This window comes from Patella vulgata, chromosome 7 (assembly GCF_932274485.2).
Source record: "Patella vulgata chromosome 7, xgPatVulg1.2, whole genome shotgun sequence".
Taxonomy (NCBI): domain Eukaryota; kingdom Metazoa; phylum Mollusca; class Gastropoda; family Patellidae; genus Patella; species Patella vulgata.
This window is the reverse complement of record NC_065885.2, coordinates 16,835,597-16,863,557: the sequence shown is the minus strand read 5'-3', so window position 1 is coordinate 16,863,557 and position 27,961 is coordinate 16,835,597. Positions and strand designations below refer to the sequence as shown.

General features: G+C 33.3%; 2 protein-coding genes across 3 annotated transcripts in view; one reads left to right on the top strand and one right to left on the bottom strand.

Moving 5' to 3' along the window:
- Window positions 1–17,464, bottom strand: part of LOC126828150 (heme-binding protein 2) — a 35,539-nt gene extending 18,075 nt beyond the window's left edge. The window contains exon 1 of the mRNA XM_050557748.2: window positions 17,250–17,464. The gene's annotated coding sequence lies outside the window, so the exon portion shown is untranslated. The remainder of the gene's footprint in view (window positions 1–17,249) is intronic.
- Window positions 85–26,355, top strand: LOC126828143 (serine/threonine-protein kinase Nek4). 2 transcript variants are annotated; one of them, XM_050557737.2, is made up of 16 exons: window positions 85–790; window positions 1,183–1,449; window positions 6,277–6,377; window positions 6,997–7,093; window positions 7,341–7,448; window positions 7,956–8,113; window positions 8,316–8,955; window positions 9,978–10,106; window positions 10,543–10,728; window positions 15,090–15,150; window positions 18,877–18,968; window positions 19,403–19,527; window positions 20,004–20,066; window positions 22,961–23,236; window positions 23,728–23,809; window positions 24,262–26,355. In XM_050557737.2, exons 1-16 carry the CDS (start codon window positions 695–697, stop codon window positions 24,361–24,363), a joined length of 2,583 nt encoding a protein of 860 aa, XP_050413694.1. In that variant the 5' UTR covers window positions 85–694; the 3' UTR covers window positions 24,364–26,355. The 2 variants fall into 2 exon arrangements, with proteins under 2 accessions (XP_050413694.1, XP_050413695.1); XM_050557738.2 differs by lacking the exon at window positions 20,004–20,066.
- The last annotated feature ends 1,606 nt before the right edge of the window (window positions 26,356–27,961 follow it).

The following is a 27,961-nucleotide window of genomic DNA, read 5'->3' as shown; positions in this document are numbered from 1 at the left end:
CATTTTCGTGGTTGTCTCCCTTGTCTTAATCTTCTATTTGTTGAGGATTAAAGATAAAAATGGCATTCCTAACATATCCCAGAGACCAATGTTGATGTAAGAAAATTGCCCAAGAAAGCATCCGTTGGCAACGAGTTTTAACCATTCTATTGTTTTAATTCACGTTTATCTTTCGGTAATCTAAACTCCATATACAATTTGGGATGTAGCTCTAAATGATTTGAGGAACTCTGAAATGATCAGCCAAGGCAAAATCTTTAAAGCTGATATCCTACTACTGCCCGTTGGAAAGACTTGCGGCTTTATTATTATCTTGGGGTCAACGGTGAGTTGAGTGACAGCTAGTACATTTGTATTAGTACAAATCCAGACAAAGAAGTAAAAAAAGAACTACATTAGACGACTTAACCTTGTTTCAGTCCTATTCTCTGTGATGTGACTGATAATAAATAGCATTGATAAAATAAATTAAATCAATATCCAGATGTAATCTATTCTAATCTAAAAAAAACAAGCAAAATGAAAATGGACATTAGATTTAGAAATAACGATGAAGTCATCAACGAGAGAAAATGACAAGGAAAAGGAATAACAAAGTGCCATTATCTGGTGCAGAATAGGTTATAAACTTACAACAGTAATATAGAAGAAAACTATATCAGTAAATCATCACAAAGTTCAGCAGTGCCTCAAGATGAGTTTAGATGATTTTACTCGTCTTAAAGTTATTGGTAAAGGAAGTTATGGAGAAGTCTGGTTAACAACATACAAAAAAGATAGAAGAAAACAGGTTTGTACTATTATTTTGTCATTAGTGACTGACATTTGTCATTTTTGTTAACTATACCAGTAAATAGGACCATAAGAAACTCGCATTGATTTCAGTTGAGCTCAAACTTTTTAATAAAAAAAATCTTTCAATTTTCAATTCTCAACATAAATATATCTTCTTTATATATAGTACCATTTAAACCATCCTTTTTATGTACAGTAGATAAGATAAGATGGTTTTCATCAAGATGTCCATTAAGGACAGTCTGCATACAAGTACATATTTATCTGAATATTTATCTTTGTTTAAAAGTTACAGTAACCTTACAATAAAAAGATGACTGGGATTTGTTTTTATTAGTAGATTAGGTTTAACAGATGAAACTGATTTCATGTTTTTCTTATTTACAGTATGTTTTAAAGAAGATGAATTTACAAAGAGCATCAAAAAGAGAAAGAAAATCAGCTGAACAAGAGGCAAAACTTTTATCAAAATTAAAACACCCAAATATTGTGTCTTATAAAGACTCGTTTGAGACAGAAAATGGTTATTTATATATAGCTATGCAGTATTGTGAAGGTGGGGATTTATATAATAAACTGAAAGAACAAAAAGGTGTGCCTCTAGAAGAAAGACAAGTTGTGGAATGGTTTATACAAATATCTATGGCATTACAGGTAAGATGATACAAACATCTTTAGTTGAAGTTGAACCACAAATTCTACATTTAGCAAGACATTGGCATCTAGGCTCCTTTTTATACGCCCACATTTTCATGTGGACGTATAATATTGTCGTCGCCCCTCTCCGTCCGGACGTCCGTCCGTCCACAATTTGTTTGTGGACACTCTACAGTAAGGGTGTGACGATTAGTCGGTTTAGTCGGAGTCGGTTCGGTTTTACCTACAAACCGGTTCAAGTTTCGGGAAATCGATAGTCGTCTAAAAAATACAGCATGATATAAACCAGTCGCCCGAATATTATAACATGTTTTTTTTTTAAAAAGATACATGTATTAACGATCGACAATTATGGGGGCGAATAAGCAATAAGCTACATCATTGATAAATGGTCGACAATAATAATAACGAGACATTATGAGTATGTACTATATTCCGTAATCGGTCGTGGATATTCTCGTGATTACAAGCCAGTGTGTTTTTGCATACCTAATGAAGTTATTTTAAGAATACGTTATTTGATTGGTCGGTCGCTAAAGTCAATGGTTGAAGTGCCCAATCAGAAACAAGCAATCCTCCAGGTTAGTCCAATAGGCATGCGCACTGAGCTGATGCCCAGACCCTACGCCCATACATTTGCGATGCGGCTACCGGTTTACTTTAAACAGGAAAACGTGTCGCTTTTACAAAAAAATCCCAAATTGCGTCTTTTGTAGAGAGTATATACCTAAATGAGCATAGATATTGTCTCAAAGCTGCTGGTTTGATGAAATTCCCTGGTAATTCCCCAAACCCAATACCAAACGTGACGTTTGTTGATATAATACACTCTCCACAGAAATCTCCATGGGGGCAGCCATTTTTCATTCGGAACCTTTAAAATAGTTCAAATATGGCGGAAATGGTCACACAGCCGAGATTAGATGCGTAGAATCTGTCGAGGTTTGCCGAATGGCCCAGAAACGCTTTTTAATCGGTTTATCACTAATATTATTGATCAAGTTTTTTATATGTTGTATTTATTACTTTTATTAAAAAGGTTAAACAGGAGATTTGAACAAACTACATAGTACAAACAAAACCAATTTTTTTTTAATGTACTGGACACATAAATCATAGAACAGTATGTATGCCACATTACAGTTTTATTAAGCTCCGTATATATAAAGGCCTGTATATTAGCGTGTATTGTAGACTATGGAAGACTAATATTTTTCAGTTAGTTTTCATTATCGACTAAACCGAATCGGTTCGGTTTTTTAGCCGTCGACTAACCGGTTCAAGTTTTGCTTAGTCGTCACACCCTTACTCTACAGGTCACAATTCTTATCCGATTTTGACGAAACTTGAAATATAGGTTTATCTCCAAAAGATCTCGGTTCCTTTCGATATTGGCATGTATTGGATCGAAACTTCATGGATTATGGCCCCTGTTTGTACGAAATGTATGTTTATAACCCAAAGATCTCGGTTCCTTTCAATATTTGCGCATATCGGACCGTAACTTCCCGAATTATGGCTCCTGATTGTACGAATAATCGTGTTTTTAGCGTGTGGACCCTATAGAGGTCATAATTTTTATCTGATTTAAAAAAACGTATAATTATATCACCGTTACACCATAAGGACGACTGAGTTCGAATTTCGTGGAAATCGGCCCAAAATTGACAGACAAAATGGCCGCTGTTCGTTCTCAAATAGCGTAAAAATATGGTACATGTATATCAAGGTTGTGGACCCTACAGAGGTCACAATTTTTATCTGATTTTGTTGAAACTTGAAATGTAAGTTTATAACCCAAAGATCTCGGTTCCTTTCGATATTTGCGCATATCGGACCGTAACTTCCTGAATTATGGCCCCTGATTGTACGAAAAATCGCATTTTTTGCTTGTGGACCCTATAGAAGTCAAAATTTTTATCCGATTTAAAAAAACGTATCATTATATCACCGTTACACCATAAGGACGACTGAGTTCGAATTTCGTGAAAATCGGCCCAAAATTGACAGACAAAATGGCCGCCCTTCGTTCTCAAATAGCGTAAAAATATGGTATATCAAGGTTGTGGACCCTATAGAGGTCACAATTTTTATCCGATTTTGTTGAGACTTAAATTTAAGTTTATAACCCAAAGATCTCGGTTCCTTTCGATATTTGCGCATATCTAACCGTAACTTCCTGAATTATGGCTCCTGATTGTACAAAAAATCGTGTTTTTAGCTTGTGGACCCTATAGAGGTCATAATTTTTATCTGATTTAAAAAAACGTATAATTATATCACCGTTATACCATAAGGACGACTGAGTTAGAATTTCGTGGAAATCGGCCCAAAATTGACAGACAATATGGCCGCCGTTCGTTCTCAAATAGCCTAAAAATATGGTATATCAAGGTGGTGGACCCTATAGAGGTCACAATTTTTATCCGATTTTGTTGAGACTTGAAATGTAAGTTTATAATGCAAAGATCTCAGTTCCTCTTGACATTCGCGCATATCGGACCATAAATTCCTGAATTATGCCCCCTGATTGTACGAAAAATCGAGTTTTTAGCTGGTAGACTATATAGAGGTCATAATATTTATCCGATTTAAAAAAAACGTATAATTGTATCACCGTTACACCCTAAGGATGGCTGAGTTCGAATTTCGTGAAATTCAGCCCAAAATTGACAGACAAAATAGCGTAAAAACATGGTATATCAAGGTTGTAGACCCTATAGAGGTCACAATTTTTATCTGATTTTGTTGAAACTTGAAATGTAAGTTTATAACCCAAAGATTTCGGTTCCTTACGATATTTGCGCATATCGAATTGTAATTTCCTGAATTATGGCCCTTGATTGTAGGAAAAATCACTTTCTTTTTAGCTTGTTCTCTATCCATCTCTCGAAAATGTGGGCGTATTCTGCCTGGCAGCCGCTGGTTTGTCACTCAAGCATTCAGAGGTATTAAAGAGCTGCACATATGTTCCTTCATTGTCTCATTCTAAATAAAGAGCTGAATTGGCTGTAGAAAAAGCATTTCATAGCTGACCTTGATAATTTTGAGTTGTATAATAAATAATACAATAACTTCAAAATGAAGATATAAATATAATTATCCACAGTGCATTTCTCACATTTATCGGTTTTAGACCATTACCGAATGCAGAATTGTGGTGTAAATCCTAATATTAACTAATGCGAATGACAAGCTAACTTCACATTAGCACAGCGCCCCCTAGAAAAATATGGTTTATTCGTGCTTTCACATTAGCACAGCGCCCCCTAGAAGAATATGGTTTATTCGTGCTTAATAGTACTAGTAGACATTTATACTATACATGTGCGACACAAGGATTATTAATATTATTGCTGTAAAATAGCACTGGAATACGTAATTTTCTTAATTTTATCGGTAAGCAAGTTGACTAATCTCTAGCTTTTATTTTTATAATCCGGACAAGACCATAATACCGCCGTATACATTTTCTTCAGCAGATTTCTCTTGACATGTTTTGACAATTTACTTAAACATGCATTATGCAAGAGCAAAATCTGCTTATTTCAAGTCTTTCTTTAGGCCTGAAATGTTATCTAAATTATCAATTAGACATTAATTAACTTATCCAGACCATAATAAACTCTCGAAGTCAAGGCTAGCCTTCAATGTTGGCTGGATTAGATTCCTATATGCCGCTAACGGCCTTTGATAATTAAATCAAAAAAAGTGGATAATCGAGACTATGCTGTTTATATTAATGACTTTACTAATGATGACCGAGACTATGCAAAAATTTCACCCGCTTCTTTCTCGGCTCATAGTGGATCAATTTGACTGAAATTTTCAGCAAATTACCTTTACACTATCTAGTTTTTAAAGTTGCAATTGCAAATTTTCAAGTTATATTTTTAAAAGGTATTGAAATAAAGCCTTAAAATAGATGGTATCCATAAACAGTCCTACCTTGTTAAAGAATAATCATATTAATCCTATAATTCGCTATTGCCAGCTGAGAAATTGGCAAAAATATCATTTTTAACTTCAAATTCCAACTTTGGAAAATGGCTGCCCCATGTTGTCAATAGCAAAACAGGGGAGGTAATTGTGTTATTTCCTGTGTCATAGATTTTTTAGGGTGGGAAATAATGCCCATGATCGTATAATTGAGCAAAAGACATAGAAATAATTATGTTTTGACTTTCTTAGAAAGTTTGAAATTCTCGCTTTAACTATTATATAGAGAACTGCCATCTCTTTATCTTATCTCCCATAACGTATCTTTAATTTTTATTTTTTTTAAATATTAAAGTTGATTGGATTCAAAGATCAAATTAATCTCTTTTTCACCATGTGTGACCGTCGAAAACGTATAGCAGCTATATTCTTGAAAATTCTTGTGACACATGAGAACAGCTAACAATGCATGGACCACTTCTCGTCATTGATAAGATTCCCATGTATAACAATTTTTATTGTTCTACTACCAGACATTCATCGTTAATTATCAACACAACACTCTGTATAATTATCTCTTGTACTATGTATACAACTCTATAACACCAATCATGAGATAATGTCAGATGTGACTTTTATACATTTGCAATATTTTGTATAGTAATACATGGCAGAGGTTGATTGTAGCCATGTTTGAAAATGGGGTTTTGAAAAATATGCTAGTTTTACAGTGTGTAAATTTACCAATGGGGCCCCGAGGCATTTCGGTCAATTTTTTATCAAGCAGTCATGACTGGCATATATACGCCCAACCTGGAACCCATGAGTTACACATTATGGACTAATATCTATAGATATTAAATTTTATGCTATGGCTTTTTTCAGTATTTGCACGAAAGAAATATCCTTCACAGAGATTTAAAGACGCAAAATATATTTCTAACCAAGAGTAAAATAATCAAAATAGGAGATTTAGGAATTGCAAGGTAAGTGTTAGTTTTAACTTACGTGTACATTTATTTCTATAATTATATATTTATTTGTGGTGATGTCTTTCCAAAATTAAATAGATTATTTTCTGGTGTAGTATCCTTCTGCTTTTGGTATGTTTGTAAATTATTTTAAATACAAAAGAACAATTTAATTTGTTTTCAACTAAATATTAAGTGGTATAAGGTGTTCTAGAGAGTAAACATACCGTGCCTCATGGACTCCTAAATATGTATAAAGTCTACATTAAATTTGTTTTGTGTCACTCATCTTTTGTTTACATATATATCTGTATATATGACTAAACTATTTATTTATTTAAATCCTCCATTACTGGTTACATGACCATTACCCCAAAACATGTAATAATAACATTCCATTACCATCACATGTATTATTTAAGTATTTTATTTATATCACATGTTTTGTTTCAGTATTTTATTTATAACACATGTATCATTTCAGTATTTTACTTATGTCACATGTACATGTATTATTTCAGTATTTTATTTATATCACACGTATTATTTCAGTATTTTATTTATATCACATGTATTATTTCCATACTGCTTGTAATTAATAATCTTTATATTATATATCTTTTCTTTTCTTCAGAGTGTTAGAAAGTGCTAATGACATGGCATCCACATTAATAGGAACCCCATATTATATGAGTCCTGAATTATTTGCAAATAAACACTACAATCACAAGGTAAATGTTCTATCATGATTCCTTTATTAGACATTCACAAAAAGTGTTGAAATTACATCTATCAGTTTAGACAAATGGGACATCAGAATTGGAACAAAGAGCAAAATATTTCTCAGTAAATAATATTTCTTTGATAATGTTGAAGTCAGATATACAAACAAATTTTAATTCAAATCTATAATTCAAGATGATAATAAATGTTGACACAGAATGGTACACAAACTAATATATTTATTTCATGTTTCAGTCAGATGTTTGGGCTCTAGGTTGTTGTGTTTATGAAATGGCTACATTAAAACATGCATTTAATGCTAAGGATATGAATGCTCTGGTTTATAAAATTCTGAAAGGAAAGGTAAGATATCAATATTTTGTCGGGGAGGCCATTGTCATGACTCTGGGCATCAAATGTCAACAAAGAAAGAATTTTGAGATTGTTCATGCAGTTCCCACTTGACTTGCAGGGAGAAATGCAGTTCCCACTTGACTTGCAGGGAGAAATGATTGAATCTGAAGAAATACCCAAATATGCCTATAAATTTCACAATTGACTACAATAAACAAAATAAAAAGTTATTACATGTTAGTCCCAAATTAACAGCCTAAGTAGTTTATGGACATGATATTATTAAGTTTAAACGATAATTTTTATTTTGAAGAATTTGCATATTGTAATTTTTAACAAGGAAGAAAATCATAATAGTTTCAAATGATAGCTTCTTTATATCCTATAATATTATTATTGTAAATATAAAACTGAATAGTCCCTGTAAACTTACATGTCATCTCTGTGCTGGCATTGGCATCCATTCAAGATATGTATATTGAAATTTAAATGTGATAAACTATTCATGTATTTTAGATGCCTCTAATGCCAAAGAAATACAGTGTTGAACTAGTTAACTTAATACGTCAGATGTTACATCAGGATCCAGCTAAACGTCCAAGTGTTAATAAAATTCTACGAGATTCTTACATTAAGAAAAACATAGCTGTCTTTCTAGAAGATACCAAGAAGAGGTTGGTTTGCTTTAATCATAAATTTCACCAGATAGATGGAAACAGTTGATTAAATTTATGTCTGTTAAGATTGAATTTTTTTTGAACAGATTACACCATTTATTTTCTTTTCATTTCATTTCATATTCTAGAAATTTTTCTTTTGTCTTAAAGCAGGTGTTGGTTTTTCTAACCTTGATATGTTGGTTTTATTTAATTTTAGCCGCCGCCCGTCAAGTGCAGGTAGAAGTCGGCCAAGCTCTGCATCATCAGCTCGATCTGTTTCCAGTATTACTCCACTACTAAAATCTATACCATCATCTAATAGTGAGCTATCTGTACCATGTCCTTCATCAGCCAGTGTTGCATCCCAATCAGCACTACCACCTCCACGTGCATCACCATCATCATATAGCAAACCACCATTGGCACAAGAACCCCCAAGATTAACACCGTCATCAGAAGAAGAGCTGCCCAGATCAGCACCTTGTCAAATCAGCAAACCTTCTGTTTCAGAATATTACAATAAATTGGAATCTGTTCAGGAACAACCAAGATCAGCATATAACAAACCATTATCCATTCCAGATGACTCAAGATCAGGCCCTTCATCATATGATACACCACCATCCAGATCCGATGAAGTGGACAGTGTTTACATAAATCATGTAGAACAAGCTGCTGTTTATAATAGACCGGCAGAATCGGGAGATGGGGTGCGAACGAATCTTTCACGCAAGTCATCCAGATCAGATCTAGAACCAATTGAAGAGAAAGTTCAAGTTCCACAAGGTGGCGATATGAATGCCAATTGTTTTGATGATGATGATCAAAGTTCACTTAAAACAGATGAAAAGAAAAAGGTAAATTTTTGGGTATTAAAACAGTTTGTTTGATTGTATGAATATATGGAAAGTTTTTATGTTTATTTTTTAATGAATTTTTTAAGTCTATATATAATTATATTTTAGTTAGTATATAAATGTAATTTTGCATGTCTATTCTATATATAATTATATTTAAAGATACATTATGGGAGATTCGATAGAGAGCTGACAGTTCTCACTATAATAGTTAAAAACTAGATAATGTAAAGGGAATTTGCTGAAAATTTTAGTGCTTGAATTTTCGGCCTAGCTTCAATCATCATTACTTAAGTCGGTACGATAAAAAACATAGTTTTGATATCCATTTCATAATTAAATTAAGAATGAAAGTGCAGCAGCAAATGCTATCCTAGATCAAGTAAACATGGCAGGCTAGCGTTGACATAGAGAATTTATTATGGTCTGGATAAGTTAATTAATGTCTAATTAATAATTTAGATAACATTTCAGGCCTAAAGAAAGACCTGCAATAGGCAGATTTAGCTCTTGCATAATGTATGTTTAACTGTAATTTTGTATGTCTATATATAATTATATTTTAGTTAGTATTTAAATGTATATGGTACAAACATTTACACCAAGATTCAGTTGAAAATTGTCAAACAAAATGTCTCAAGTTTCAGGAATCGACCTTGAAATGGACTCAAGCATAACAACTTTCATCTCAGTATATTCATTTGTCTGTGATGATAAATAATACAGTACAACAAAAACAATTTTTATTCATGGGTCATTATTGATACATTTATGCTGAGTTACCTGTCATTAGTTCAAGTGGCATGGTTTTAATCCCTAGCTTATACATATCCCACAGATAAAGATCCCTATGGGCAAGTGAATTATTGAAATAATGTTGTACCTTATGTTAGTCCCAAAATGATCTAGTTTATCTCAAGTGGACTTCTCTCTCTCCCCTGCCATTATTGAGTTTGTTAGGTGTATATCACATTTCACATAAAATTCTTTATAAGTAATTATGTTTATATTCTTATTTTTAGAAAGGGGACACAACACCTAAAAAGAAAGCATTTTTAAGAAATCGTATCAAGAGTAAAAGTGAAGGTGATGATAAATCAGATGCTGATTCTATAACAAGTGTTAAATCTTCTAGATCTATATTTAGCAATGTAAGTATTTAGAAACTTTTTATTAGTCTGGACTGACAAGGAAAGTGTCCATAACCAAGATTCCAAATCGGAAGTACACAAAATATCCTTTTGTATTTGGAATTTGAAGAATAGTAGGCCTATACTATAGCCATAGAATTTTGGCAATTCCTAGTCAAAAACCTTCCCGTCTCCGACTGGTCATTGTTATTTCTTTAAATGTTATCTTTTGATAAAGGTTCTTTTAACCCAAAACATTGTGAAGCTATAGACCTCCTCTCATTTAACCTAAGTAACTATCACAAATTTTCAGATAGTTGATTGAAACTAGAATAAAGGGTTCTGTCTGAGACACTTTTACACAAAATAAACAAGTTTTATTCACAGAAGAATATGTGGAATCCCTCCTTTAATTAATTTGTATGCTATTGATATATGGACACATTTTGTTTCATAGCCCAAACCGGTAGTCACACCCCGTCCATTACCCACTCCACCAGTAAAAGTTGTAGAAAGTGTTGGACTACCTCAGAGAAGAAATGGAGATAAAAGTAATAAAGAACCCAAATCAACTGATTCATCATCAGGTGTTTCAAGTTCTAAAGAAGATGTTGGTGGTGATGTAGATACACCTGTACATAGCGTAAGTTCTATTTTAATCTCTTTTTAAATTAGAGAAATCAAATGGGGTTTAACGTCCTGCATCATACCAGCTAATCAAGGATATCGTGGGTCTCCGCTTGAAACCTCGTATAACCGATTTTTGGCCCAAAACACTTTTTGGTATCATTGTAAAGCTCGTAAAAGCGCGCTTCTGAATATCAAAACCTTGTGTACCTACGATAGTTTTAAATGTCTGAAAATGTCTAAATAAATATCACGTATAAAATAGCATACAATCAAAACCCCGTATAATAATATACAAGGTTTTGAATTAGAAATATTATCAATTGTAATCTATAAACCTCGTATAAACCGACATACAAGGTTTTTATACTACAGATTCCTATCACGTGACATCTATTTACTATAATACGAGGTCATTTAGCCTAGTAAGACGTCGACGTACCAAGATAAAACGTAAGTTTCTTTTAAACTTTAGTATAATTATGAAAGTTTCCTTGTTTTTGTGCCATTCAATATCACATTGTTTAATTCAGGCACAGAAAAATAAGTAAATATAATGTGTAATGTTCATGTATCACTGAATGTGTCACTGTGACTAAATGCCACGTGGTCCAGTTTCTACACGTGTTCCAGATTTTACATTTGACAAGCCTTTAAGTCTACAAATACGAACAGTAGCTACGCTATACACTTACCGGTATCAAAAGATGCCATAACAATCGACAAATGGTCCAATTATGTTCTTGCTTTTACATTTGACAAGCCTTTAAGCCTACAAACAAGAACAGTAGCTACGCTGTATTTACTTACTGCGTACCAAACGATGTCATAACAACAGAAAAATGGTCCAATTAAACGCCCCTGTTCTTACTTTTCTAGAGATTCTTGCAAAAAACCAGATGACATAATTTGTTTATTTACGGGAGTGTTCACAAATTCTGACTATCCTAAATTCTGATTGTTATTCTTTTTACAGATTAGGCCTAAAGATGATCAGGAACAAAAGCTTTTATGGGAAATTTTGCAGTAGAGGTCAGCGACTTGTTCAATTAGCATTGCATAAATCAGCTCAAAGAGCGCCGAGTCCCCAGAAGAACCCAATACCGACCGAAAAGACAAATGATGATTTGACGAATTTAATACCAGATAGGCCTATATGTGGTTTGGAAAGGTCTAATGATCCAATTTTTAATGAACTTGATGAGGGGGCGGTGGCCTTAATAGAACAATCCTTAACCGAGAATGACGATATCCAGCAGATATATTTATTAGCTGATGTATTATTCCGAAACGATAACGAGGAGCTTGTTTTAAATGATACTGGTACAGATGTACTTCCTAGCACTGCACCGTCAGTGCTTGAAAAGTTGGTAGCACAATATGGCGGTAGAGAACAAGAACAAGGGGGTGTAGCTAGAAAAGAAAGCCATGAGAACTGTGAACAGGATTTTTCGGATGAGGAAGACAGAAGTGGGGCTGGACATCGGAGTTGAATTTGTAGAACACAGAGCTGGTGAGAGAGAAGAGGGGAGTACATATGGAGAAACGAGAGGTGACGTTCGACAAGAGAGAAATTTTAAGAAGTTGAAAAGTGCTCATGACCAAGGAGGACGTGGCGATCATTGTTACAGAGTAAAAAGGGATAAAGAAGAAGAACAGAAAGGACAACAGAATGAAAGCGATGATGTGGAATATGGAGACGAAAGTGATGAATATGGAAAAGACAATGGCACAGACGGAGAGCAGGGAATAGAAGAAGATGAAGATGAAGGACATCATGAAGGTGGTAGACATCAGGAACAGATGGATGAAGACCTTAATACCAATGAAAATCTAACACAGAAGAGGAAGGGTATAGTGGATAGAGATAACTGGAAAACAATACAAAATAAGAGACTACGGATGGAAGGCAAGCATTACTCCGGGTACAGGAAAAATCATGAAACCGGTAAACATGAATACACTGAGAGGGGGGAAAGAAAGCTTGGTAAGCGATGTGATCATAACCTGAATTATTTCAAGACGAAAAAATGCGGTACTGTTTCAGACGAAGATCGGCAAAATCTTTTTGGTGAATTATATCCACTGATTATTTTTTATTGGTCACGTCGTCTGACATTTTCCACCAACGACATGACTGGACTTTAATAGGTTTGTAAATACCTTGTCCTAAATATAATGAAGTGGAATGTGGTTTAATATCCCACTTGCCTGCACCAACCGGGATAATGGGCAGACGCGATGCAGTGTGATATCATGGGTTCCTTAACGTGCATGCGAAAGTGTATACGGAACCTCGGTTTTCGTCCCATCCGAGAGACTAGACTCTGTTCCTTCCCAGCCCTGACAAGAGCAAACCACGCTGGAAAATCCCGAGGAACATTCTCGGTCGACACCGAAATCGAACTCGGAACTTCTTGGTTAGCGAGCCACCACAGTCCCGCGTTGTCCTACACACACTCCTTATTATCCCTGTGATTGCCTCAGGAACTGTGTACTTTTCAGTTTTCCAAAATTGTGTATTGGTCACATGGTCTAAAAATTTGAAATGACATGGGTTTTATCGTCCCACTATTGTGCTCCTACTGGGCTAATAAAGACGGGCATACGCCATACAGTGTGCTGTGGGGGTGGGGTGGGCATTTTGCTATAAGAACTACCGCCTAACGCCAAAAGTTCTTTAACGTGTACGGGAAAGTGTACATGGGACCTCGATTTTCGACCCATACGAACGACTAGACGCTGTTTCTTGCCAGCCCCTCTTCGGGGGAACTCTCTAGGCCATCACCGGGATCGAACCCGGGACGCCTTGGTTTGCGAGCCTGTGCCTTACACACTGAGTCACTGCAGATTCCGTTGTCCTACTCATATTAGCCCTTTGGCATTGTATCAGGAACTGTGTACTTTTCAGTTTTTCAAAATCACGACAAATCTTTTAGAAAATTATATTAAATAGTTGTAATATGAAATATATCAGACACATGAATTTTTTTTATCTTATTCTATTTTTATAAATTTTCGAAAGCTCAAAACTAATTATTTTAACATTTTTTTGTTAAACTTGTATTTAAACTTTCGTTGATCAAAAAACACGTACTTGAAGAATTGGTCATCTTTCTAGAATCAAAAACATGTATATAACATTTTTCGATTATATTTTAGAATAAATAATTATTTTCACTTGAAAAAGATCATGAATCAAAGCGTACTCATATTTTCATCAAACAGATACCCGATATTATTCAGAAAAATATGGCAGTTTTATTTAAAACAAATTTTATCGATTAACTCCTTTACTAACTTTCAGCATTTTTTCGTTATATGGACTATTTGGAAAAATTTGGCCTGGACTCTTTGCTGAATTCCAACTGACAGGGGTTCTTTTTTCTGAACGTCAGTGTGTACACAGGTGGAGTTTGGTTTTTCATCCCATCCGAATGACTAGACGCTATTAATTGCCAGACTCTCCTTTCTTCACTGACAAGGATAAACCACAAATTTCTTAGCCAACACTGGGATTGAACCCGGTACCTGACTGAGCCACCATGGCTGAGTGGTTTAAAGTATGCACCTTAGAAATCTGTTATTGTGATTTTCGATCCCAGGCTTATATTTACAAAGAGTAAGGCCATCTGGATGGCATCATTGGTTTTTTTGTGGGTCTCAGTTTTCCCTCCCACTAGTATATTATTGAAATAGATATATATATATATACAGTTCAACTTTATTTCAACAATTCGATTGCGTGTAGCGGTCTTTAGCAGTGGGAGGAAACCAAATGACCCAGAGAAAAGCCACGAGGCTGGACAGGTGACCATACTCCTTGTCACATACAACCGTGGAATCGAAACCAGGCCAATTGAGTCAATGACAGACCTTATGATACAATGCGCATGCGCTAACCATTCAGCCATCCAACCCCCCTAAATTAAAATTTGAATATCCAGTGCCGTTCGTGGTTGTCAATTGTGTTTCCCATGGTTACGTACTTGATAGCCGAGTCTAGTGTTCAATTCCTGTTATCAAGAAACCTTCAGTAGAACGAGTGGAAATCATTGAATTTGCTTTTATTCATTTTTTAAAATAAAAACGTGTGGCACAATCCATTTTTGATGACACTGCGGTTTCTGAGAACCAGACTGTTTTTTTTTTTGTGTGGCCTAATATGCAGTATTTAGATTATTGAAATGAAGTAGCCTATCAAATTTCAACAATTTTCGTTAATTACTTCTATTGTTATGAATCTGGTTTCAATTTGTAATAATGTCACCATCTGATATCCTTGAAATTGGTATGACATGTGTAAAATAGGGTAGTATGTTCATTGCCTGGCAACCTATCTTTACACAGACAAGAAAGTGTCCAATTTATTTTCAGAGTTTACCAAATTTATCAGCAAGAGAACGAAGACGGTTACGAGATAGTCAAACATCTGCCTGTAAGTATACTAAGGTTTCAGAAAATGGCCATAACTTAGCTGAAATTGATGTTTTCAATTATTTTTGGACTAGAATTTGTTTTAAGGCAGGACACTACCTTATTAAACACTCTGTATAGATTGATCTGTTAAATTTTGATATCAGCTAAAATTGCCCAAAATAGTTAAAATTTGTTGATTTTTCAAGTCGTGTCCAGCCTTTATATTATATAGTGTTAAATATTTAGTCATTTGTAGAGGTAAATCAAATTTTTAACTTTTAACTTGCTTTTTTCCGTACTCAATTTTTCACCCTTATCAGGTCTTAGAAAATCAAATTCTCAAAATCTATGAGAGATAATGGTCTCATCTTTGGAATACGATTAGTGCTATAGCTACTGTTTGCAATAAGGTGATTTTCAAAGTGTTTGTTATACATCTGGACATTTTATTGTACAAAATCCTTTTAGTGGTGTGTTCGGCCACACCCACTTGTTTTATGTGGGATGCATAATGTTCTTTATTAGGCCGTGTTGAATTGATTCCTAAATTGTTTCTCCTGCCACCACTCAGGCAATCATGTGCGGTAGTGCGGTAAACACAACACAAAGTGGGTTTCAAAACACAAAGTGATCTGGCATAATACCTATATAGTCTGAGGGTTGTGTACCATTTTTAATAATATTATAAATAATCTAGTTATATTATTGGTTAGAATAAAAACACAGATAATATTTAATTAAATAAATTTAATAACAAACTAAAATTTGGTAACAAGTGGCTTCTTTGTTTAACTTTTTAAAAAATGAAATAACCATATTTTGATATAAATTTTCCGTATTCTTGTGTTAAAATACAATGGAAACATTCCAGTTAGACGATATTTGATTCGCTTGTTACTTATAGATGGTTTCGATAATATCATCGAACGTGAAAGTGCTGGGAATAACCACCAAAGTCGAGTCGATATAAGTAAATTCGCGTACCGGTCGGCCTAATTTATTTATTGATTTCCTTGAACATCAATAAATTAGGCCGACCGGTACGCGAATTTACCTATGTCCCGGCATAGCTCACCATTTTGTAAGGCGTGCGTTATTTATTACACAATTGAATAATAATGACGTGTTATAATTTTAGCCAATGAAAAATTGATTATTCAGGTTCGCGGTTGAATATTAGCGATTGTCTTACAGTTTATAATATGCTTTCTCATTAGCCGAAATGACTGCTACACGCGCCATTTTGAGGAATTCATCCAATCATATACAGTGTAACTTATTCCATAGTATGCGGGCCCCTACATGTGTATTATCAACCGGATCCATTCACTTGATTTGATATTTGTTTATTCGGTGCAATGCCTATTTTCTGTCTTGTCCGCAGGTTTATCTTGTAGATTTTTGTTTTGCGTGTAGTGCGGCCCCCTGCACTTACTTATTTAGTTCGTAACGAGGAATAAACAACGAGAATTGACTTCTGATGTTTGGTAGAATTTTATTTAGATGTTATTAACGTAATTTTTTGAATTTTTTTTCTTGTGTTAAAAACGTAAGCGCACGATTTTCGGGGTCCTCGACCTAAGCGCGCGGGCGAGGAGAAACAAGGAATCAATTCAACACGGCCTTAACATTCAAATAGTAAAATTTATGCCTTATTGCACTCTTTAATGCCTATATATGTTATTCCAAATCACAAATAGTTTGTTTCAATAAAATTGTTGAAGATTTTGATTTCCTAACATAGCCACCATGAATATATAAAAAAATCCAATATGGCCACCATTTCCATGACAACAAATAAACATTTTGCGCTCAAATTATCAAATCTGATTTGGGACATCATATACTAATATTACACTAAATGGCAAGTTTCTGTTATCAATGTAAAATTCTTAGGTAGTGTCCTGCCTTAACAAAAGTACCTTTATCTTAAACTATATTTAACTTATTTGAGTGGCAATTAGTAATTGAACACTAACACACTAAAAAAAAAAAATTTGTTAATAAATCAATAATAGTTATTCCATAAATAGTTTTTTTGTGTGTTTATATTTAACTTTTATTCTGGCTGATTGCTGCCATATTTATATTAAAAGTTCAGAACACGCACACTCTTACCGTCAGAAAACTCCTGATGCATATATTTCTTTCTTAGCAACACTGTGTTTTAATACATTTTTGATGGGAGAACACACTTTTTTTACTGGACAGGGCAAACAATATCCACAAATAAAATGACTCTTTTCCTCAAATACAAAAATTATATGAAGTAACAATCCCCTTTAATAACTTGAATGTAAAGTACACAGTATATCCCAGTGAAAGGCTGGTTAAGTTTTCTTTGAAGGTTCATTTTCTCAGAAACTTAGTTTCTCTTCATTTTCTTAGAAACTTAGAAGATACATTATGGAGAAAACCTTATGAAACTATATGTGGATATTATTTAATATGAAACTATGAGGAGTTGGCTTAGGCCGTGTTGAATTGATTCCTTGTTTCTCCTGCCACCACTCTGGCAATCATGTGCGGTAGTGCGGTAAACACAACACAAAGTGGGTTTCAAAACACAAAGTGGTCTGGCATAATACCTATATAGTCTGAGGGTTGTGTACCATTTTTAATAATATTATAAATAATCTAGTTATATTATTGGTTAGAATAAAAACACAGATAATATTTAATTAAATAAATTTAATAACAAACTAAAATTTGGTAACAAGTGGCTTCTTTGTTTAACTTTTTAAAAAATGAAATAACCATATTTTGATATAAATTTTCCGTATTCTTGTGTTAAAATACAATGGAAACATTCCAGTTATAATTTGATTCGCTTGTTGAGTTATAGATGGTTTCGATAATATCATCGAACGTGAAAGTGCTGGGAATAACCACCAAAGTCGAGTCGAGATAAGTAAATTCGCGTACCGGTCGGCCTAATTTATTTATTGATGTTCAAGGAAATAATAGTGGTCCCGTTTGTTCGTTCGTTTGTTAAACTCCAGAAACGAGCGAACGGGGCCACTATTATTTCCTTGAACATCAATAAATTAGGCCGACCGGTACGCGAATTTACCTATGTCCCGGCATAGCTCACCATTTTGTAAGGCGTGCGTTATTTATTACACAAGATATGATTGGGTAATACTTGAATAATAATGACAGGAGTTATAATTTTAGCCAATGAAAAAATTGATTATTCAGGTTCGCGGTTGAATATTAGCGATTGTCTTACAGTTTATAATATGCTTTCTCATTAGCCGAAATGACTGCTACACGCGCCATTTTGCGGAATTCATCCAATCATATACAGTGTAACTTATTCCATAGTATGCGGGCCCCTACATGTGTATTATCAACCGGATCCATTCACTTGATTTGATATTTGTTTATTCGGTGCAATGCCTATTTTCTGTCTTGTCCGCAGGTTTATCTTGTAGATTTTTGTTTTGCGTGTAGTGCGGCCCCCTGCACTTACTTATTTAGTTCGTAACGAGGAATAAACAACGAGAATTGACTTCTGATGTTTGGTAGAATTTTATTTAGATGTTATTAACGTAATTTTTTGAATATTTTTTTTTGTGTTAAAAACGTAAGCGCACGATTTTCGAGCTCAAGGATAACCTACCAGGTTAGGCAGGTGACCCTGTTCGTTGTCATGTTCAAGCCTGAGATCAAACCCATGACTTGCGTATAGATACTGTACATTAATATATTATGAAAAATAAAATATTCTATTTATTTTTAGCCTCAGATAATCATCACTTAGCTAAGATAAAATTACGTCGACCACCAGAACGTCGCCTGTCAGAGAAAGTTACACGTTCAGAAAAGAAACAAGTAAGAATACATCTTTTACCTTGTCAAATGTAATTAACTATTTACATTTTCAAATACAAAACCACTGGATAGATATAAATCAAATTCCTTAGGTTAAATCAGCATTTGACCTTAGAAGCTATTTTACTTGTTTTGGTTTGAATTGGTGGGTTTTTTCTGGAGTGCGAGGAGGGAGAGGGGGTTTTACACTTAAGTTCAATAGAGTTATATAGTAAAATGTTAGATTTTAATACAGCCATATCTTATCTGTGCTTTGGGAAACAAGTCCTATAATTTTTATGTTACTATAATGTACTGCTACAGCTGTACAGTTTTGGCCCATGGGTAACTGTTTTTCTTGACTTTCTTCTAGTAGTCCACACATAGATGCTAGCTAAATTATGATCAAAATATCTGCATTTTCTGTGAGTATATCCGTGTTTTTTTTGTTGAAGGTTGTAGTTCAAAAGATAGTAGATCCGAAGAAGCCTACACGTCAACCATCAATAAATGATGACAGCAGTTCTTCATCAGAAGAATTATTACAAGCAGGAGACTCTAAAGAAATAGCTAAACGAAGGTGTGTTGTATTTCCTTATCGTCACTAAAATTAATTTTTGGGGGGCTCTGTTTGTCTCAATACTTTAAAATGTAAGTATTTTGTGTGTTTTGTGATGTCTGATGTCTAGACATTGTGATTGGTGAAAATCATTCTTGCCTAACTCTGTGTTTCGCTTTGATTGGCTAGATGAGAGGCATGGCAGTTGAACACATTCTTGTAATTATGATGTTAGACTATACAATGCTGTAAATAATAACAGTATAAAATAAATAAGAAAAATAAATGAAAGAGCAATCTGATTTTTATAAGACCCAACATTTCCAAAGTAAGAATAATATCTTATTGAAACACCTCATATATTTACTTTGTTTTGAATAAGGTATTCTCAGTTAATGAGACTGAGGCAATAGAATTGAAAGGTCAGCAATTTCATGAGCACAATGGAGGATATAAAATATATCTTGATGCCAACAAGTTTGTTTATAATTTTCTAGGTTTAAAACATATGTAATAAATACTGAATCACCTGACTCGGGTCCCTGTCATCCAGTTTCTAGGTATATAATACATTACTATGCTATATGGTTGTGGGTTTAATATAGCATGAAATATCCAGCCTATTGACCCATATTGTTAACATTACATGCATGGTGAAGGATTTATAACAGGGCTCTCACTTCAAAACATATTAGGCTACCATTTAGACCTTTGTACACGTTATGATTTTCAAATTCAATCTGAAAATGCTTTTTAAAAAGAATCTTTTTTGTTTTGATTTGATTGACTATTTAGCTTTTTAAGCCATTTAAAGTTGAACATTATTAAATTTTATGATATGACATGGCCATATGGGAGCTCTGGTTTATAAGGCTTAATATATTTATTAATTAACATTTTAATATGTTGGATATAACGAGGCATTGACATTTTGAGGACTTCACTGGTTAGTAATTTATTTTTGATTTGATGCAATTGTGTTTAAAATGATAGGCCTCCTTTATTTAGTTTATTTGTCAGATGCATCATTCAAGATTCATACTTGCACTTTGTTATTTAAATCAAGAATGGATATTGTTATCCCATTTAAATGTTATAGTAAGATTTTGCAAGATTGTGTGTGAAGCATGTTAATTTTAGCAGTGAATGATTTACTACAAGAAAACTTAAACAGGCAATAACGCAAGAGTGAAATCTGCCTATTGCAAATCTTTCTTTAGACCTTAAATGTTACATAAATTATTAATTAGACATTAAAAAACATGACAAGACCATAAGCAACTCTCAATGCCATCGGATGGCTCAGATTATAAATAGATTAGAACGGTTCAGTCATTTAATGATTTAATTTAAAAATGGATAATTGAGACTTTGGTTATCAAGGCTACGTTTATATCCCAAAGATCTTGGTTCATTTCGATATTATGGTGTAACGTCCTGGATTATGGCTCTTGATTGTAGGAAAAATCATGTTTTTAGCATGTGAACCCGCTAGAGGTCAAAATTTTTATACGATTTGAAAAAACTTTGAAATATGTCACCGTTACACCTTAATGACACTTGAGTTCGAATTGTGTGAAAAGGTGACCGAAACTGCCTGACAAAATGGCTGTTTCCCTTACGCAAAAAGTATAAAAGTATGTAATACTAAGGTTGTGAACCCTCTAGAGGTCACAATTTTTTTCTGATTTTAATGAAGCTTAAAACATATGTTTATATCCCAAAGGTATGGGTTCCTTGCAATATTTTAGCATATCAGACCCCAACTTTCTGGATTATGGCTCCTGTCCGTCTCTTACAAAATGTGAAGGCATCTTGCATGGCAACCGCTTGTTTAACTATTATAGTAAGAACTGTCAGCTCTCTATCTAATCTTACATAATTCCCCTTTAATTAATTTTGACAAGTATACTTTATTGGAATTAAAAAATATTACTTAGCCTACTGGAAAATGAATGAAAAGCTAGCAGATATATAACTAATAATCATCTTCAGTTAATAATAACCACAAATTTGCTTGATGCAGTTGTTTTAAACAATACATTACTAATGTGAAAGCAGATACCCGATTCTAATATCAGGACTCAATTCCAGGACAAATATTTATCCATTTTTGTGCTTATCTCTAGTAATAAGTGCAGGAGAACCACACCACACATAAAAAAGGGAGCCAGGAGGTCTTGGGTTTGATCCTGGTGTTGGCCGAGAAAGTTTCTCTTGATATTCCAGTGTGACTTCCCCTTGTCAGTGGTGCAGGACGAAAGGCATGACAAGGATAGCTGTCTAGTCGTTTGGATGGTGTGCATGTAAATAACTCTTGACATCTTGAATTCGAATTAAGAATAGGCCATAGTGCAGACAAAATTTCCCTCTTAGCACACTGCATGGTGTACCAAGGTTGGGTTGGTGCAGAAAAGTAGGACGTTTCATGTCATTTCAATAAAAAAAAAAAAAAGAAACCCAGCTCACAATTCAAAAAGCAAAAAAGGGAAAATTTCTCAAAACATTGTAGTTAAATTTCAAAATAATATCACAAGAAAATAAATGCTATTATTTCCATTTTTGCACGAAAACCAGGATCTACCAACCATTATTTTATTCACATTGAATCTATATATGAAATAAATGGGATAGATTTTAATAGAAATCGACTTCAACCTAAGATTTTGCAAGGAACTGGGCCGTGGTATCAGATTCCAAATTATCATCAAATTTTAACCACTCTGTAAAGTGAATTTTGGGCAATAGTTCACATTTCAAAGATGAACTATTGTGTTAATTGAATATATATGCTTACTAATCCAGGATATGTGTATTTCAAATGATGTATCAAAAATTATTTTTTATTATTTCCTTTTATTGTTGTTTTTTTCTTTTTTAAATTTAATACAGTTTTTAAATTGTAGACTACCATATCTATATATATAGGGAGAACTGAACAATAATTTCAAAAAATCAATATTGCAATATTGAAATTTTAATGACAATATATTTTGATCATTAAAAATACCACAATAATCCATTATACCATTTAGATTATCGCCATTTCTGAAATATTTTCTGAAATATCGCAATAATAATATTCTCTGAAAGATTATTGTATTTTATTGAAAAAAATTGAAAGCCTGGCTTTACAATGATTCAAATTATCAGAGAGAGATTTATGGTCCACTCAACTAGAGACTAAGATATGGTTCAATTTTATTTCAATAATTCGTAGGAGTCTTTAGCTATGGGAGGAAACCAGAGGACCCAGAGAAAACCCACGAGGCTGGACAGGTGACCCTACTCCTTGTCACATACAAGCAGGGAATCTTTAAGATCTAAAGCTCACACGTTAAACCATTTGAATAAAGGAAATTTCAGATATTGCCCAGCCCTAATACAAGATAAAAGAATCCAAAATTTACCTCTAATTGAAATGTTTACTTATTTTCATATTTTTTCTGTTCAGGGAGACGAAAGAAATGAATAATTTTATAACACTGTTGAATACGACACTTCTACAAGAGAAAGAGAAATCTGATGAGGATGATGAAGAGGCTGAAACGTTAAAACCAATCGAAGAAATTGAAGATACTGAAGTGACAGACATTGTTGATCATCCTGCCTCAAATAATTCACTGAAACCTAACGAAAGTCTACCTATACATAAATCTATGTCAATGCCAAGTATAGAAACACTGAGTGATAATTCACGTCTCATGAAAAGAATTCAACAACTTCATACGTAAGTTTCCTATTATAACATGTTAAAAGGAGTAGGGCTGCATCAGCGTCGAAATAATCTAATTGTGTTGAGTTCTGTTCAACCCCCATTCCACCCATTCATACAATGTTTTAATGGAACAGTTACATTAAACACCAAAATTTTGTAAAGTTTGTGTTCACATTAATAAGTCAAAGTTGCTGAAGAGTTAATTTAGAGGGTTTTGTAAGTCTGATATTTGCTGTACTGTTTATTGGTATTGATCAGTGACCTGATAATCTTGACTATCACACAAGACGACCTTATAGACATAGTTATCCTGACACTAAACCTGGAAACTTATCACCATATTTGCGCATGAAAACTGGAATGACATAAATGCACGGGAATGACATAAATGTTTTTTTAGAGTCTTCTCACAGAATGGCATGGCTATTGAATGTCAGTATTCTTTAGTCAAATCAATATTGGAAATTTCTTCAGTCATTTTAAAACAATTTGTCTATTTGTAGTGATTGTGTAAAGGGTGTTGGTTATGCAAAAGTAAAAGAAGCCTATCATATTCTAAATAGAATAGAAGAAGATGAAGTAGAGGTATGTTTTCTTTTATACTGTAAATATATAGTTGTAAAGTAGACTATGCCAGCATTTCAGTAAAACACGGACTTGAGTAATTATGATTTAATTAGTTGATCAACACTTCCTGTTTCAAAATTAAAGGGGTGTTATGTCCCGAGATTATTGGGACCCTAGATATCTAAGCTTTTCACTATAACACAGTTTTGAGTAGTTAATACACTGTTTATGGAATTACAATTACTGGTTTATTAACATACAATGTTTCGACAATACGGTACTTTCTTCTTTTTCTCAAAGAAGTTCAGTAGTTAAAAGTAGTAAATTAATGAACATGAATTTGATCAGTTCCACGTGACAGTAATCAAACCTGGGTCTTCATTTTATGTCTTTATTATTTTGTTGTTGTTTAATTTTACTTGTAAATACATGTATAATGAAAATTTCATATTATATTCCTTTTTTTATAGCCAAAGTTGGTTGCTTTGTTGGGTAAAGATAAGTTTGATGAATATGCAGGTAAAATCTGGCAGCTCAAGTTTTGTGAGGAATCTTTATTTCTATCATCATAGTTCAACATATAGTTAATTAACAATAAGATGACTGAGAGACTATGGAGTATATTGTACTAGGTGTTAACTGTCTGAACATGGACGGAACATGAAATATGAATCTGGGCATTAAAGATGGATGTCTATGGTGTAGTAATATTAAAGAAACTGTTATTAATATGAAATTAGTTGTGAATTAATTTCATTTGACTTACAAACCGTATTAAAATGAGTGGCCATATGTTCATCAATGACATGGAATAGCAAACAGACTGTATTACTGTACGCATAATTGTCAATGTATTAATTAAAGATTGTGTGTTATTGATTCAACCTCGCAGCTTGTTCTACTGATTAAACTACATCATTTAAACTTAATTCAAACTTTACAGTGATAGAAAATCATTGCATATGTCTAGTATGTGTAGCAACATGCAGCAAAGTATATCTATTTTCAATAGTTGAGAAATGTTACTGATGGGAAATTATTCCATGTAACAAGTATTAACTATCAAAATCAAAATGATTTTCACCAGATCTCGACTGCTCAAATAGTTCTCCCGTTCGCGTGGTATGATTTTGTGTGAACTTAAAATAAAACAAAGGACTGTATTTAGTCGAATTGTTATTTATGAGCAATATGATTAGCATCCTTATGGTATGTGGAAAAACATTTTAATATTTATAATTTTATAATGCAAAGATTCCCAACATTTTCAGTGATGCATTTTGAACTAGTTATTACATCAGTGGGCAAGTATTTTTGGTTGATATTGAGATAATAAAACTTTGTAATTACTTGTGTCATTCCAATATAAGTACACAGAAATGCGAAAAAAACTTTTAAGAAAGTGTGTGTATACATTTGTAAATATATGAATTGACATTAATATATTTGGTTAAATTATATCATTTATTTATTACCAATTGTTAGTTGTCAGTAAATCTATTGTATATACAAGAGTACAACACAACTTGTTATATATATGACCTTAAATTAATATTAGTAAAAATAAAATCATAGCACACACAAAAACAGATCAAATTCAATTAGTTTCAATTGACATGGAATGATGAATACCTAAAAATTATTTCGAACAGCCTTTAAAACACTAGTCATACAAATATATATTTGTTTGAGCACGAGGTTACATGTTAATAAAGTTAATCCATGACTGACATTTTACAGAATTTGATGTAATGTCCATTTTTACTGTCTCAATTTTAAAAGATATTACTGCATAGATTTATGATCATCAGACCATTAGTTCACTAATGTGTTCAGTATTGTAATCACTCAGGCACCCGTTTTCGTATATTTGACTGTGATCAGGCACTCATTTTCATGTATTTGACTGTATTATGGAGAAGTGCTTTAATAAGGTTTATTTTCTCTATAAATGAAGATATTTACATGTTACTATGTTGACAATTTGTAAATAGTATATATGGGCAATAAATTAAACCTTCCACAATTTTACAGTCTACAAATATAACCATAAATTTTCCTATTACACTGCAAATTCCTGAAGGAGTTATTAACCAGTGCTTTGTAACTTGCTGGCTAAGGAAAACCTTTATTAATCAGAAATTAAACTTGGTTGACCAATCAGTTCACTATTACAAGATCTCTTTTGTTGATTCTGAAGATGGCGATACATACCAGTAACCAAGTACTGATTTTAAAAAAATTACCAGTACGGTATTATTTAATTTGTTCAATAAAACCAGCTAATCTAGTGAAATTGATAATTACATGGCTGCATTTAGCCTTTGGTTAATGATAGCATATTAATAGCATTGTTTATGATATTAAAGAAGACAGTTATTCACATTGTAGATATAAGATATCAATATTTATTCACCTTGTATATATATTATATAAGATATCTGTGTGTTTGTATATTCACATTGCTAATTAGTATATTTTACATGATGATTATTGGAAAATGTTTTGTATATTTTATGTATGTATTAAATGTTAAAAAAAATCACAAGATGAAAAAAAATAAAATACACATAAACTAAAGAGTGTTGTGATTTGCTTTCTAAAGACCACAACTTATTCCTAATTTGAAAGGATGAACCACTAAGTACTCTCGCAGTGTTGGCCAAGGTTGTTCCTCAGGATTTTCCAGTCTAATTCCCCATTGTCAGTTGTACATAACAGGGGACTTGGCAAGGACACGCATCTAGTCATTGGGATGGGACAAACATAAAACCAATTGTCGAGCACGTTAAAGAGTACTTGACAGTTGGAATTTGATGAAGATTAGACAGAAAAATCACTGTTTGGGCAAAATTGTCCTTACATGCCATTTGTCTGTCTTTATTATTTCTGCTGGTGCAGAAATGAAGAACTTTAAACCCAGTTTTATTCCTAATTCTATTACCATCTGATGGGAGGTTTCTAAATTATCAGGAAAAGTACATTTTCTGCTCAAAACTATTAATTTTTGAGAGTATTTGTGGGCAGGTTTACTATTTCGTGTCTTAAATTACAACAACCAAGTCTTTTTCAGTTTCAGTGAGTGAGGGACACTTTCATGAAGTATGCTGCAGTATTGTCAAATCTAGTGGTTGACAAGATATGATTCTTTGTTATGAGATATCTAAACAAACCTACTCACTTTGATCCACATGTTGTGCTTTTCTCTGTGTGGTGGTGGGGAACTGATTGGTCTGCACTTTAGATCATAAGGTCTGAGTCAAATGATACAGTTTTGATCCCTCACTTATATGTGACAACTATCTCCCTTTTTTTCCGATTTACTCACTGCTAAAGACCACTATTGAAATACATATTAGTCCTGAAATGAACTAGTTGTTTAGTTGCACTTTCTCTTTCTGGGTTATTTCCCTTTATTCGGATGGTTAATTACTAATAACTTTTCAAAAACCAGAATTTGGTATATATCTGTTATTTATGTATACATGTATTTGCAATTGAAATGGAAAAGGGTTTAATAATAAGACTCACAGATTAGTTCATGCACCTTTTTTCAAGTAATGATTTTCTAAATAATGATGGTTAAGTCTTCCATGTGATTGAAATTTAGTGAATATTGGTTGTGTCAGGATTCCTGAGTCATAAAACCATCACTGAACTGTCTCAACATATTACGGTTCAGATCACAGATTTTTAGCGCATCTATAGTAGCAAATAACTTACATACTTGTTTATTATCTAGTATAATTAAAATTTTCCTCAACCCATATACCAGTCTTCATTGGTTTATTCAGTTTGTTTGGTCAAGTTCAAATTAGATGGTATACTTGGAGCTAACCCTGTTTGTCAAATGATCAAATACATACTTTATGCACATATTTTGTCGTGATGCTCATACAAAATATATTAGGTCCAGGCAATCATTAGTCGTGTCTTAGTTTATTTGAATATATTATTCAAAACCAATTAAATTTAATTTCTTGGTAAGTAAAGATGCTTTTGTAAGGAATTAATATTGTGATTTCTTACAGATCCATGCCACTGCCCTGGCAAAAACAATATTATATTATAATATAGTTATTTATTTAGTCTCAGAATAAATTTCGTAAATAACAAACTTTGAAAATTATACCATACATTGGGCATTTCTGATTGTCGTAGACCTACTTG

What these genes read in the sequence shown, in the direction of transcription:
- LOC126828143 (XM_050557737.2), top strand. Translation starts at nt 695, where the DNA reads ATGAGTTTAGATGATTTTACTCGTCTTAAAGTTATTGGTAAAGGAAGT. An exon ending in AAACAGATGAAAAGAAAAAG is followed by an intron (nt 8,956 to 9,977) that starts GTAAATTTTTGG and finishes TCTTATTTTTAG; the next exon opens with AAAGGGGACACAACACCTAA. An exon ending in AAAGAAATAGCTAAACGAAG is followed by an intron (nt 19,528 to 20,003) that starts GTGTGTTGTATT and finishes ATAATTTTCTAG; the next exon opens with GTTTAAAACATATGTAATAA.